Genomic DNA, 15406 nt, shown 5'->3' on the forward strand with positions numbered 1-15406 from the left:
TCCACGCGGTCCGGGTAAGGTCGTGAAATACGACAAAAGTGCGAAATAATTGATTGATTGTTTGAATACTAGTATTGCTCATTGATTGTTCTCTTTGAGATATTCGCTGTCTACAAACGGGGAGGAGTAGAAATACTCTCTCTCTCCCTTTGCAGATAGTGAAGGGTAGGTAACGCAGACTTTTGTCCCCGTTGAAACCCGTCGTGCCTATCTTTATCTCCCCATTGATTGATTGATTGATTGTCCGAACACTAGTTGTTCGATATTGGTTCTTTGGAGGTATTCTCTGCTTACAAATAACGAAGAATAGAGATATTCTGTCTAGTCTTTGCAAGCAGTGAAAAGATAGGTAGTGCTGACTTTTGTCCCCGTTGAAACCCGTCATGCCTATCTTCTCCCCACTGATTGGTAGTTGGTTCTGCCCGGACCGCTTATTAGAGGTGAACCACCCGGCTCCACTGGAAGGCACCCCTAATAAGGACATGTTCACTAAATATGGACTAGTCGCCGTAGCTTATAGCAAGCTGTGGCATAAATATACCAAGAAGGACCCCGAAAGTCAGTGGCCACTGATGGGATCCTTCGACGACCGCAAGATAGAAGCGCTAGAAGTAGCTCTGCGTAGCAATAAAACGACGCCTACTATGCTTGACAGTATTGGCATGTGGCGCAAAGAAGCGACGCAACGGAAAAATAGGGAAGAAGTAAAAGCAGAAAAGGAATTACGAAAGGCAGCTCACCTTGCCGCTAGAAAGTTAGAAGAAGACATAAAGGAGAGAAGGGAAACTAAACTAAGACAGGAGCCCGAAACCTCAGGCCAGTACGCTGTTAGGACCCCTTCTTTGCTCTACCCTGAGTTGTCCTCCAAGCAGCGAACGAATGACGAATTACTGTTAGGTCCCCCGATCATTTACATGCCCCCTCCGTATGCACCCTCCCAACCAGTAGTGCAACACCCACAACCCCTGAACACGAGCTAAAGCAGTACAGGGGCCTCGGCCCTCACGGCCTCCGTGCCGGCTGAGCCTCTTGTACTGAACCCAATGTCGACTACAACGCTAGATGACCATGAGATGGGAAAGAAAGAGTCCACCAGAATGAATCGATTAACTAAGGATGAACGAGCAGGAATCGATAGGATAGTAGGGACGCTGGTGGAGCGAAAAGAAAGTGAGGAGTATATAACAGACGTGTATAGCTCGTATGCCGACAGCCGCAGACGACACTTCGTCGTACGGCTCTGTTATCACGCCCTGAATGCATATGAGGACAGATACCACGATAAAGGTCCCGAAGGCTTAGCGGCCCTATATAGGAAGGTAGACATTGGGGAAGAAGGAGAGGGCGATGTAACGAACCTCTTCACTCGTACACTCGAGGTCTACCGATACCTTAAAGAACATGGACAGACCACCAAAACAGAAACCCCCATAGCAACTAAGCCCCAGGGAGGAAGGGCCGATGCCATGATGCCCATTAAAGAAGCTGCCCCCTACTGGGTCCCCCCACGGGGTCAGGGAACACACGACGACATCAACCACCAAGATGCGAAGGGAAGGGTTGTATATAACTGGGTCTACCAGCCGTGGGACCGGCAAGATATTTTGACCTTTAGAAAGACTCTACCCGACTTGAGAAAGAACCCGACTGCCTTCTACACTGAATTGGGTACAGCCTTAGGCTCAACGATAATGACGTTAGCAGATATCGACTTGTTCTTTGGGCTATGCCTGCCGGCTGATGTGTGGAAACAAATCCGGAGAGTTGACCACGCTGAGCCGTTCGGATATACCTGGGTACAACTCGATACCATAGATAAACAGCGAGAACCAGGACAGAAACCCCCGAAAGCCATCTTAGAGCTCCCAGACAAGATTGCACAAAAGCTGAAGACTCTAATCCCAGAAAGAAAGGTAGACTGGTCGATAGTGACGGCTTGCCGCCAGAAACCCCAGGAGGATGTGTCTGAATACTTCTCCCGATTCGAGACTGTGTTTTCCGATTACAGTGGCCAAGACATGACCACCGCAACCGGACATCACCTTTTTGTCCAGAATTATGTAAAGGGTCTGTCGCCAGAAGTTTCCCAGAAACTTCAGACCAGCGAGAGTAGTTGGGCAGCCTCCAAACCCGCAGCAATTCTCCAGATGGCCCAATACTACGAAAACCAGAAGAACGAGAATGATAGGGCATCAGAGAAGAAGAAAAAGGAATTAAAGGAGAGGGTAATGATAGCACAGTTGCAAGGGGTGACCATGGGAAGGGAACCCCCGAAAGAGAATTACCAACCAACCGCCCCTACAAAGCTACCCCCTAGAGATCATACCCCTACACCCTACAACGGACGGAGAGACTTAGATGGGAATCAATGTGCGTTCTGTAGGGGGTTCGGACACTGGAAATCCCAGTGCCCGGTCCTTTTGGAACTGAACAAAAATAGGGACCCCAATAGACACAACCGGAAGTTTGTTGATACCCACCATCAACGTCACCACACTTGATTAGGATCACGTGCAATCGAGCAACGCCATTTTTTCCGAATACGCTAACCAGATCGCTGATACGTACAACGCTCCAGCAAAATAGTATGGTCAAACATTTTTAATAAATTATAAGTATAACAACATTCCGGCAAAATGAACAGGTTAGAACATGTTTTAAACAACTATTTACATGACAGTCTGCTGCGACCTGCATCCCAAAGCATTTACGTCCACGTGACACCGTCCTCGCCTCTCCTTCCTCGAAGTTGCAACATTGGCCTGTTTTGGGCGGTCTTTTTTAGTTGATTTTGGGCTATAAAAGCCATGCAAAAATCCCTTGACATCAGTGGCGGGCGATTGTGCGAATAGGCCGGAGGCTATACGAAGCGCCGGAGGGCTGGTGCCCTGGCGGGGGGAGGCGACGCGGACGGACCTCCCCCACCTCCCCAGGTGGAGGCTTGCCAGGCACCCCAACCGTCTTTAATTCGCCGGCCAGCTAAGCTGCACCCAGCCATCTTTTTCATCGGCCTGCTGAATTTCACCCTGGCACGCCGTGCGGATCTTCCCATTTGCTTCTTCCTTCAATAATGGAGGGTGCCCTGGCGGGGGGAGGCGACGCGGACGGGCCTCCCCCACCTCCCCAGGTGGAGGCTCGCCAGCAGACGAGGGCACCCCAACCGCATCTTTCACACGTCAGCCAGCTGAGTTGCGTCCTGCCACTTCATTCGCCGTTCGGCTGAGCCAGCACCCCTGCACGCGACCGCCAGGCAACCACCCAGGCACAGGGTTCACCAAGACTGCCGCTAGCACCCGACGCGGGGAGTGGGCCCCCGCAGCCAAGTAAGTAGGGGCCCACTCCGATGGTGATACCATCCGAACTGCTGTTGTCGCTGCTACTGGAACCACTCCGGTGGCAATACCATCTGAACTGCCGCTGTAGCTGCTGTTGGCCCCTCTCCGATAGCCGTACCGAAGAGCTGCTGCTACTGCTGCCATTGAACTCCGGCGGTTGACCCCTCCGGTTCCAGGCCTGGCCCACCGTGAGACAATTCTGGACTCGAAAGCTTGTTTGCTAAGGCATGGGCCCCACCCTTGACAGAACGCTCCCCTCAGCCTTGCAGAATTGGTTGGAGTCATTTGACATTCGACTCCTGCGGACTTCCGGTAAGGACAAAACCACCACCATTGCTCTTTTGCCCCCGGGCGGCAGCCGCCTTGCCTCCGCTTGGTGCAGTGAGAAAGTAGAGCGTCGGCGGAAGAACCCGCCTGCTGCCCCGCCCTAAGAACGAACCATGGCATTGCTACAAGGTTGCAGTGACGCCATGCTGACGCAAAGTTGACGCTAACGAAAGTTCTCGAACTACCGAAAGGAATTCTGGTTCAACAGCTAATTCATGGAAAGACTTAGACTGTGCACTGACCCGACCCCGCCCCAAGATGGCGCTGATGTAGGAGTGGCCTACAACTCCTTGTGGCGTTCCAGTCACGTGACATTTGTGTTAAAAAAGAGATATATATATATGTATGCGATGCTTACACACATGATGGTGGGGAAAAGGGGGGAACCGATTTTTATATTAATCCAGTGTTGCTCATGTTGCTCGACGCCTCTCACACCGTGGCCGGTCTATGGCGGCTGTAGGCCCGTACTTCCATACTGACATTGTTTTAAATAAAGGGCTTCTTAAAAAGGAATTACGAAATCAGTGTCATGACTAATCATCTGGGTTGTTGAAGGTTTTTCTTTTAAATAAATGATTGTTACTCCTAAGCGAAAGCATACAGATAATACAGACACAATTTGCCTAAAAATCTTTTTGTTTAACGGAATTTGTACCCATCACGCCTGCCCTTTTTCCAAGAATTGTCAAATCAATAATGAACTATAACTTAAGGTATATGTCGCATGCAAGGTATGGTATCCTGCACCATAATACACGACCAATTGAGAAATACATGCACGACCAGGGAACGCGAATTTAGGAGATGAATGAACTAGAGCATCTTTGCCTCGAACTAAAGAATAATAGGTCCGAGGTCTCTCTCTCTCTCTCTCTCTCTCTCTCTGTCTCTCTGTCTCTCTGTCTCTCTGTCTCTCTGTCTCTCTGTCTCTCTGTCTCTCTGTCTCTCTGTCTCTCTGTCTCTCTGTCTCTCTGTCTCTCTGTCTCTCTGTCTCTCTGTCTCTCTGTCTCTCTGTCTCTCTGTCTCTCTGTCTCTCTGTCTCTCTGTCTCTCTGTCTCCCTCTCCCTCTCCCTCTCCCTCTCCCTCGCAAAAGGCTCTTTCTTGTCCTCTTTCTTCTTGAATAAATTAACGACATACACCTCTTTGGTAAGTGTATAATTGGCCCGAACACTGTGGTGTTCGAACAAAATTGACAGAAACAAAAACGACCATACTTTACCACGTTACTACCTCTCCTTTCTGCGAACGTTAAGCCTAATCGGCTGAGAAGGAAAGGACAGGTAAGACGACTGATGTCTCCCAATCTGACCCTCAACACGGGGACTATATGTCAGTGGTTTTTGTTCTTAAAGGACACCATCTCCACCACCCAGAATTACCCCTGACCAATTAGCCCGAAATAGAATGTCTAAAGCACCCTGTTCTCCCAGAGATAACTCCAGCCCTATACTAGCCGTCTCAGAGTATCCCGAACGAAACAGCTGATGGCCCTGTTTTAAACTGATAAAGGGTCACCTACTGTATGAAAAGGATACTCATGAACGCATGACAGTAGCACCTCGCACTTACGGGTATTACCAAACCTTGTATTATAAGGCGCAGAAACCGACACCTAGAAGGCCAGACGATGGACAGGGACACCCACAGAACCCTGCACCACAGCAGTAATTAATAGATTAGTAACACGCACATTAACATTAGAGTTAATAGGCACCAATCATGTAGTAACAGATAAGAGCATTTCCGCAACTACTCAGTGGTTGGGAGAGAGAATGAAGTATGTAAATGTCTTCCCTGCCAAGATCTCTAAGACTTTCGTTTCTTATAACCTATTCAAGGATAACCTGCAGCCATCGGAAGAGAGGGGTCGGACGTGACGCACAGTCTGGCTGCGGATCATAAAGCATCTATGACATCGACCAAGGGGGAAGCGACGAAGCAACAAGGGTGTGAGACGAGACACCATTATCAGAACGATGAGCGCGAAGGGCTACATCGAGGCCCCTGCTCACTGACCAGCGTGCCTGAAGTCTCAACCCGTCGGGCCCGATTGATGGGCCCAGTGCTGAAAAGATTCTGCCCTCCTTGGTCCGCATTTTTGATCCGATCCCATGCCACCCCATTCTCTCTTCCTCTTTCATTTGGACTATGACTTTGACCTACTACCGAGGAACAAAAGGCCGGCACCCTGTCTCAAAAGTACCTGTGGTGAACTGTGTTAAGGAACCGGACTGTGATCAAAGAACAGTGAGTGGTCACACCCTGCCACGTGAAGAAATCGGATTTGAGCTGGACCTTAGTTCCACCGCCGGTGCTCAACAGTGCCAACGAAAGAAGAACAACAATGAGAGCTTACCAGTGATAGCTCTTTATAAAACAAGGACACTGGAAAGAAGAACCCATGTCAAAGTTGAAAATCCTCTCCCAACCACCTTATTATATTAACTATCTTCTTATCAAGTTTTCATGATGTTGCATCAATCACTTCCGACTGTACACTGAGAAGTTAAGAAAATGTAACTTTGTATAGTAACATTCATACAACACCAGCCATGTACACGACTATACTGCAACTTTGAATGTACTTCCTCCTCGCCTACTTTATCAAACTGTATGAGACAATGTACAAATGTGTCAGATTACTCCTGCCTACCCTAACGACTCTGTATCTTTAAAATGTGTGACGAACATTGACGATACTGTAACTGAAAGGCTAACAAAGGTGAATATTGGCCGGACAAGCTGGCGAGATATGTTAAAAGGGAGGACTGTGGAAATTTATCTTGCAAACTGAACATTATCTGCGCCATCTTGCCCCTCCCCAGCACCACGCACAGCGAACGCACGGCTGCCATTTTAGGCACCCCACTCATTGTCAATCGCCAGCGCGGTCCCCTTGGCGCTGCAAGCATCCCCCGCGCGCTGGCCACCCCCGCTCTCTCATACAGGCCATAAACCCTCTCCTTCTGCGCGACCCTGCTACGGAACCACATCCGACCGACATCCCATACATGGTCATGCCTCTCCTTTGATAACCCCCTTCCCCTGCGCCCCATTGTCCGAACTGGTCCCAGGCCATCACCTAGCCCTGCGGATGCAGTTTATTGCCCCTACTGTAAGGGAAACACCCCGCATCAAAGGGATTACAGTAGATCAAAGCCCCTACCCCCTGAGACCCGGCCGGTTGCACACACCGCCGGGAATTAGCGGAATTCCCTGCTGCGCGATAGCCATCTCCCACTGCGGGTAGGGTGGGAACTTCTACTGTATCTATGTGTGGGATCGGATCTGAGCCGGGGCTTCAGGGGATGTTCTTTCAGGCATCAAGAGAATCTCAAGAATATACTATGTGTAATAAAGCAATAAACCAGTGTATAAGAGACCAGGTCTCAGAGATGCAGTTAGAGCACCTCGTGACGATACCTTGCTGTCTGATCTGATGTGTTCTGCTCCGACGGAATAAAACTTTGTTTCCTGCCTTCCAGTCTCCGGCGCCTGCCTCTTTTATTGGTAAATTATCGAGTGGTATGAGAGGCGATTACCGCCGGGCAAATACTTGAAAGGTTAGCGACTGAAACTGCCGCTACCATTTAACACAGGGGTTATCTTCAGCGTGTAACTCCCTTGCCCCGACTATAGTGGTGGTTTCTGCCTGGCTTTGGCTCAAGCCTTAGCCAACCAGAAATCCCATTTCTAACAAGGAGGGTGCAGAAGAGGCAACAGGGTGGACCCAGTGAGTGCGCCCGCAGAAATCCCCGGGCCGCAGGAGCGCGCCGCCGCCTTGACGGGCATGAAGTCCGCTATGTTCTACCCCCGGGAGCTGCACTGCCACCAACAAGCTTCACTCCGATGGGGAGGCCCTCCGGGGGGAGCGGCAAAAATGCTGGGGGTCAATATCCCTCAACCCAGGTCCCAGTGCCAGTGCGGGAAAACAGCCAAATTGAAGTCCTGAGCCTTCCAATCCTCCGGGCTCAGGCAGGGGTGCAGGAACCCACCAAGGCCCCAGACGCGGCGAAGCCTCGCTCGTGCAGATGCCTGAGCTCCTACCCCACCATGCCACCTCAGTCATGGGGGGAGCGGGAGAAGCGGCAAAGGGGTCCCTGCACCGGTGCCCCTGGAAAGTCTCGAGGCCCGGGGGCGCACCAATGTCCTGCGGGGCGAAGCATCACTCACTGCTCCCCCGGAGACTGCACCGCTGCACTCGGTCCCCGCACCAACGCTGTTCTGCTCGGCTCGCGTCGCAGCGCTGCCCCACCATCCACCTCACCTCTGGGCCTCCGGTGATGCTCTGCGTCGAGGACCACCTCTGCGTGGAGCCAGTGCTCGGCCCCGGGCTCCACGCAGGCCCGTTCCTGCTCGTCGCTGAAGAAGCCCCCTGGTAGGCGTGCAGGCAGGTACGGGGGTGTCAGGGCTCAGGCAGCACCCCCACGGACTCCCCGCACCCTGGCAGAGCAGGGCCCAGGATTCCTCCGGAATTAAGGCCTCCCCTGTGCCCGTAGGCAAGATGGTGTGCGGGAGCATCCCTTTAGGCCCCCTGCTCCGTTTAAGATCAATCCGGGCCGCGGAGCCCCATCTGAGTCAGCGAGGGTGCACGGGGTGGGAGAGAGACTGGGGAGGGTTACCGATCGCACCCCCCAAGCCGCTAGAAGCTCTAAAATGCCAACGTCCGGCCTTCGGAGGTCGGAGCCCACGCAGCACACGTCCTACTCCATCGAGGTCTCGACCACGCCCTGACTGGCCGTATTTTATGTCCAGTAGCATTGGTGGACTGTGGACTGCAGTGGTAAACAATAGTCCCCACTTGGATACTTCTCAGTAACACTCGGGATTAGAAGGAAAAGCCATCACAACCTTGTAGATGTGGGTTTTAATACTCCAGCATGCAAACTGATTTTGAGTACAGAGCCCAAGATTGCTAAACGTGTCGCATCACACGAAGCGCAGGGTCACTTGTAGGCCTGGGCGGTAAATTCCGTTCCGCTTGCGAAATTTGCGTAATTTCGCGTTCCATGGAGGACACGAAATTGCTAAAAAGTCTGCTTTCCGCGATTTCGCGAAATTTTTGCTTGTTCTCGTTCTCAAATTGCGTGTTCGCGAGATATTTCTCCCCGAGCACGCAAACAGCAATTGTGAACAGGAAAAAAGCATCGCGAACAAGCAATTCCGCGTGTTCGCGGAATTTCTGCGTGCTCGCGGAGATTTTTTACCATTTCGCGGAGATTTGCGTAACGCAATTCCGCAAATTCCGCCCACCCCTAGTCACTTGGCATATAAAACCTTTGTTGCTTCTATGCTCAGCTCCCGAAAGATAAAGTTTCAGGTTAATATTCCTGGGTTTTCGTGGAATGGACCTAGACTACGACCTATAAACCACCTGAAAAATCACTAGATACCTAATCGATAGTAGACTCAAATCATAATGACATCCTTCCTTGAGCCAGTTATCAAACTGATTTTAAAATCCATTACAGGGCTGATTTATGTTGTAATGCTGCCCTCATGTGGTGAGTGTGTAGTATGACTCTTGGAATATGTAGTTTTGGTTTTCACGGTAATCGAATGCCTGACGTAATCCAAATGTGCGTTCACGTTCTTTGGATAAAATAAAGCTAAAAGGAAGTTAATTAAGGTTGGGGGGTGGGGGTGCCTCCGACCACGCTATCGTGATGTGATTTTGAGAATCGCAAAAAAATGAATGTTAGGTCAATTGATGGACATTGAAGTATGGTAATTTTTAAACTCAAGGTAATTTTTAGCCTAGAAGTGTAGTCAATTGGGCCCACCAGGATGAGTGCTTCTACTGCGAGTTTGTTGTAGTGTTTGAGCATACATAACGAATGGCCATTTTGTGGTAGCTGTGACAGCTGGACCATCAATTAACGGAATTTGACGATGCAGAGTTTGTTTGTTCATGCATTTAATTTGGTGTGTGAGAACAAAGGCCCGTGTCAGAATTTTAACCAAACCTAACTTGAGGCCTGTACTTGTGTATTTTAGGGGCGACAGCTGAGTCATTGGTGCAGCGTTTCAGCGTGGTTTTGATTGTGATGTTCGGTACCAGTAGTGTTTATGAACATTTGGGTTTTCTATGACAAGAACCGTGCGCCAACTCCTCACATGCTCAGTGTCCTCAGTTTCCATTGACTTGTGATGGATTGCTGTGGGTTTTAGTTTGCCACATCTAGCCGTGTTTTCATTACTCATCTCCTGGCTAGTTATCTACTTAGCTCTATGCTTTATTTCCTTTGCCTTCTATTCTTGTTGCTGGCTGCACTTCTACATTCCATGTGTCATCCATGACAACACAATGCTCTATCTTCCTTAGATGCATCTTTGGCAGTTGGATTTGAGCTGCTGCCTGGGCGGGTGGTCTGTGTAGGCACTCCTGAATAAAACTACAGAAGAATTGCTGAGCGTTTCCTGGACTTTCTAACAATTCTACCTTGAACGCAAATTACAGCCCGGCGCAGGCACAGTTGGCACTCTGCGTCTTTTGTTTTGGACAGAAAGTAACCAAACCTAAAAAAGCTCCGACTACAAAAAGTAATCCTTGGTGATTCTCGTGGTATTTGAAAAAGTCACTGGTTTTGTGCCGAGGCCCCTTTGTAACTTTAACAACTGTCTTCCTTCACTGCCAAATTTGGCTCTGTGAAAGCTTGAATTTTGAATGCTGATCTTTCAGCCTTTGTTCAGTTCGTGTAGAGGTGGCTGCAAAGCCACTAGTGGTGCAAAAACAAGATTTCCTATGAAGTAAGGTTTCACCCTAACTACAGTGGTACGTTTCGCCTCCATAATATGTTATGTTAAATGTTTCTGTTATTGTATTATGCCAGAAATGCTTTGGATCTTCAAAAGGAAATTGTTAAAATTATTTCTTACAGATTCGAGTTCTAGGAATTACTCTTGAACTGAAAATCGTCAAGTTGTGGTTTTGTTGTTGACCTTCCATTTATATGTGTTAAAGTTATTAGCTTCAAAAATTGTACACAGGGAAATGTACACTTCTTGAACAGTGGTAAAGGCCGGCAGAGGTTTAAGTATGGAAGTTTGTGACTGTTTCTCCCAGAAAAGTAACAGAAGCTGTTGTTTTGATTTGCCATCAGTATTTCAAGAATGTATTTCTCTCACTAGCCTGCTCTCTTTGCACTGTTGACCTTTTCCGTGTATAACAAGTTGTAATATAGTAGCATAATAGAGCTCTAACAAATGCACTATAGGGAATACTGCTTGGCAGTGGTGGGGTGTAACACCGGAGATTCACATTTATCCACACTGCTCACTATAATGTAAGGTAAAGACATATTTTACCTTGGTTGACTGGCAATTAATGGCAGACTATGTGCCCTATGGCCCTAATGAAAATTATGAAGGTGTATGGGGTGTTGAGGTTAAAGACCAAAGGAAGGTATTTAGGGTGGTATAATGCATGTTACCTTGAAAATACATGTTGAAATCGCACTGGGCAATCTGCCACATTGACATTAACAGGAAGTGCTCCATCTGAGATTTTAGAGTTTACTTTTTCCCTCTTCTTATTTTTTCTCTCTTTATTGCGCTCATTCTTCCTCTTTTCCATCTTTCTATCTTCTCAGTCTCCTACACTGACACTATCCCAGTCGTAATCCCTTCCACATGCTCTATCTTGGTCTTTCCTTTATCCTCTCCATCTCTGTCTTCCTGCTTCTCTCTCTTTCTGTCATGTTTCAATAGGTCTTTACCAATATCTGCTTATTCTTTTTTAGGTACCGGATTTGGAACAGTTGGGCAATGACACTTCTCTGGAAGACATGGAAACCATATCTGACCTGGATCCTCTATTTCCGGAGGAGGCCCCAGAAACAGAGAGGCCAGTTACCACAGTGCAGGTATAGCAAAACTGCAGCTCATATGTAATTTCCTCCTAAATACCGGATGTACTCCTCCTTCCAGTGTCATTCATTTGCTTGCTGTGCATCTTTAAAGTGTAACTTTTGTGGTAGTTGAGGGGCAGCCACGAATGCACTGATGCTACACAGTTGTAATCCATTGGGCTCTGTGTAGCTGTGATGCACATAGTGTCTGTCGTTCTCATATTTGTGTTTGCCTTCCAGCTGCATGCTAAAGTTGCCAGTTCACTTGCTGCATGTCTCTTGAGACTTAGAAGAGGTGAGCTGTTGCTCAGAGCTCTTGGAGAGAGGGTTCAGAATTTTAAAGTGTCAAAATGTATTGCTACCCTGGTTTCCTTCTATATTCAGGTGACTTGTATATGGTCATCATTCTGCATATTACGTTGATCATAAATGTGCCCATTCTTTTTCTTACCTTTCTGCTGAGTTATGAAAGGAACTACCTGTTGTACTTACATTTCCTGCTGCTCAGCCAGTATGCATGAGTGTGTGCATGGAATGCCCGATGACTGTGTGGAATGTTGGTGTGCCTGGTGTACTGGAGGAATGACAGAGAGAGAGAGAGTGGGCTGAGCAGCAAAGATGCAGCTCCTGGTGGGGCCATGAACTGGCCATGAATTGATCATTACCATCTTATCTACTTGTAACTTACCAATAAACCTCTACTTTGGTTTACCACTCGGCTACCATCCATCTTTTCAACACTACCTTACCAGTTCATGCTGAAGGAACATCTGTAGTGTGTTGTGCTTCATCCTCGTGCTGCACTCCGGCGCAAGGATGTCTCACGTGGTTAATGTATTTATTTAAATGAGGTTCCGGGATCGGATGCTGCTCGATGCGTTCCAGGGTTCTGACAACGTTAGTCAGTTGTCTGGAGTCCTGGTGCGCAGCGGGAGCGTCTGGTTGTGGGTGCTTACTGGAATTGGAATAAACTTCAAGCTCTCTGCCTTTAAGAAGTCTCAGTACCCTTATTACATAACATTGGCAAGGAGCGGATGAAGAATCCACGCCAGCACCCACAAGCCAAGCTGTCCTTACTTTGCCACCTCCTGAATTGCTCTCGCTCCTGCCTTGCTGGCCTCATCCTGCTTTGTCGAGTTCCTGTCCTCGACTTGGATTCGGGTTCGACTCCTCCTCTTCGTCTTCAGCGTGTCTCCGCTCTTTTGGCTTTTCGCGGACCCCCTGATGACGTCAGCTGCCCTTCGTTGGTTGCCATAGCCACGGGATCACACTTCGCGGCTTGATCGACACGGATTGGTGCGTCAAGGGAACGCCACACCTTCGTCTCTGCGCAAGCGTCGAGCGGCCATTTTGAACACACCTGGTTACTTAGCAATGCGTGTAAACACTTCCTTTAAGTCTACTGGAGCAGGAAGACACGCATTCCTACGCGGCTTCATTCCTTTGCATCTCCATGAAGGTAGGATCTAGCCTGCATTCTTCTGCGGTGACAGGCACACCTTTTTCATTATATTTCAAAGGAATTTAAACCAGGTGACTTCATTCAGTCTGTGCAATCTAACGGTGACAGGAACACCTTTCTTTTTTTTTTTTAAGCCTGCACCATTCACCCTTCTGGATTATCACTCATCAACAGTTTGCACTCATTTATTTATTTCTTTTCACATTTTACTGCATTGGCATTTATAAGAAAGCGTTATCTTCGATTTTTAATGCTGTTTTACTTTTTTAAGGCAAAAACTGTACAATACATTGTCTTTCTTCTACGGATTCATCACAACAGTTTGCGCAACCTCCTCCTTTTTTTTACAGCATCCTGGAAAACCAAGCATTCCATGGCGTCAGTGGGTAAAGGCATTTGAGAACCATATTGACGCTATCGAAGCTGTCATGTTTTCTCCTGAACGCAAAGTTGCAATTTTGTATGGTTGCCTAGGCGTTGCAGCACAACATGTATTTGAGAACTTACCCAAATTTCCAACTCCGACTGGAGAGGCTGGTGATGCAGATCATTGGAATTCTTATAATGAGGCATTATCTTGTCTTGCAAATCATTATGATGAAGAGTCAAATATAATGCTAGAAAGACACCATTTTTTTAGGAGAAAACAACGTGAAGATGAGACAGTAGAAGAATATATTGCACAATTGAGAGTTTTAACTTCAACTTGCGAATTTGAAGCAAATCCAGACATTTACATACGGGATCAATTTGTTTTTGCTTGCCACTCAAGAAAAATTCTAGAACGCTTACTGAGTTGTAGGAAACCTACACTTCAAGAAACTATAGATATTGCCAAGAGCATCGAGAGGTCTATCACTACTTCCAAAGTTCTTCAAAATGATCAATCTTGCAGCTCTTTTAAAACGCCGTTACAAGATGTTACCAATTCAGTTAATGCTGTTAGCACTAACAAACCTTTTAAACAAGTGTTTAGAAAAACTAATACTGTTTGTTATAGATGCGGATCTAAATCACACCTGGGAAATAACCCCATGTGTCCTGCCATTGGAAAGAGATGTGTATTATGTAAGAAAATCGGACATTTTCAAACTTCATGTAGATCTGTTAAAAGACCTACCAGTATCAACAGTATTGAATACTCAAACTGTTGATGACTGTATAGATCATTTCCAGGATATGGTTGTCTCAATTGAGTGTAACTCTATTTTTACCCCACATTTGGTGAAAGGTCCTTTAGGTACGACATTCTTTGGTGACATAGAGATTCCTATCATGGCTGATTCTGGATCTCCAATTACTGTATTGTCAGATGTTATGTTTTTGGAAAAATGGCAAGGATCAGTATCCTTATTTCAAACGGACGTCAACCCAAAAGCCTTTGGCGAGTTTGACATTGACATGCTGGGCTACTTTAATTCTAAGTTAGAATGTTTAGGAAGCTCTATTTTCACAAAATTATATGTTGCAGTCAAAGGACGCAACATCATTGGGTGGCAAGACCATGCAAAAATGGGTCTTTATTTGATTCCAGGTTCCGAAAACTCAGTCGCCCTTGGTGTGAACCCCCACAAGGTTATTTGTCCGCTGGTCTTGGAAATGTTCCACATCCCAGAACTGACTGTTTAAGTCTCACTGCCCACACTTCTGACATTAGGAACATTTTGGATACATTTCCCTAACTGTTTTCAGATAAGTTGGGAACTGTTAAAGGTTTTCAACACCAAATCAGTCTCAAGCCACAAGCCCAAACTGTCGTTCACAAGGTGCGTGCTTTGCCCCTTAGTGCGAAGGATAAACTCAAGTCAGTTCTCAATTCTCTGTGTAATGATGGTGTTATTGCCCCTTTTGACTCTTCGGAGTGGGTTTCTCCCATCGTTATTGTCTGGAAAAAATCTGGAGAGGTCAGGTTATGTGCGGACTTGAGCACATTAAATAAGAACATTTTGATCGACCGCCACCCTCTCCCCAAAATTCACAAACTTCTTGCCAACTTGGGGGGAGCAAACATTTTTTCAATCATTGACCTGCGCTCAGCCTACCATCAGGTACCATTAACGAAGGACTCACAAGAATTCACCATGTTTATTACACCTTTTGGGGTTTACAAGTACCTCAGACTTCCCTTTGGCCTGGACTCCACGGCCAATGTTTTTCAAAAGATCATGGACAATCTTTTTCAGAACATGCCCGGAGTCCAGGCCTACCAAGATGACATTTTGGTCTTTTCAGATAAATGGGAATCACATTTGCCAAAGTTATCTTCAGTCTTATCCAAATTAGATGAGGCGGGTATGACTATCAGAGCTGCCGAGTAAATTTGGCACACAATTATTGGAATATTTGGGTCATACCTTGTCCCCGGAAGGAATCAAACCCAAAGTATCCCTTATTAAAGCCATCAGTCATGCTACCCCTCCAAAGGACAA

The 15406-nt window shown here is 47.4% G+C and overlaps 1 protein-coding gene across 1 annotated transcript in view; it reads left to right on the forward strand.

Annotated features, from left to right (window-relative positions):
• The window catches only part of ACTR5 (actin related protein 5), a 144828-nt gene that overhangs the window by 66119 nt on the left and 63303 nt on the right, over nt 1–15406 (forward strand). Inside the window, exon 6 of the mRNA XM_085619239.1 lies at nt 11408–11530. Coding sequence (XP_085475365.1) covers nt 11408–11530 — 123 coding nt within the window. The remainder of the gene's footprint in view (nt 1–11407; nt 11531–15406) is intronic.

This window comes from Triturus cristatus, chromosome 7 (genome assembly GCF_964204655.1).
Source record: "Triturus cristatus chromosome 7, aTriCri1.1, whole genome shotgun sequence".
Classification (NCBI taxonomy): domain Eukaryota; kingdom Metazoa; phylum Chordata; class Amphibia; order Caudata; family Salamandridae; genus Triturus; species Triturus cristatus.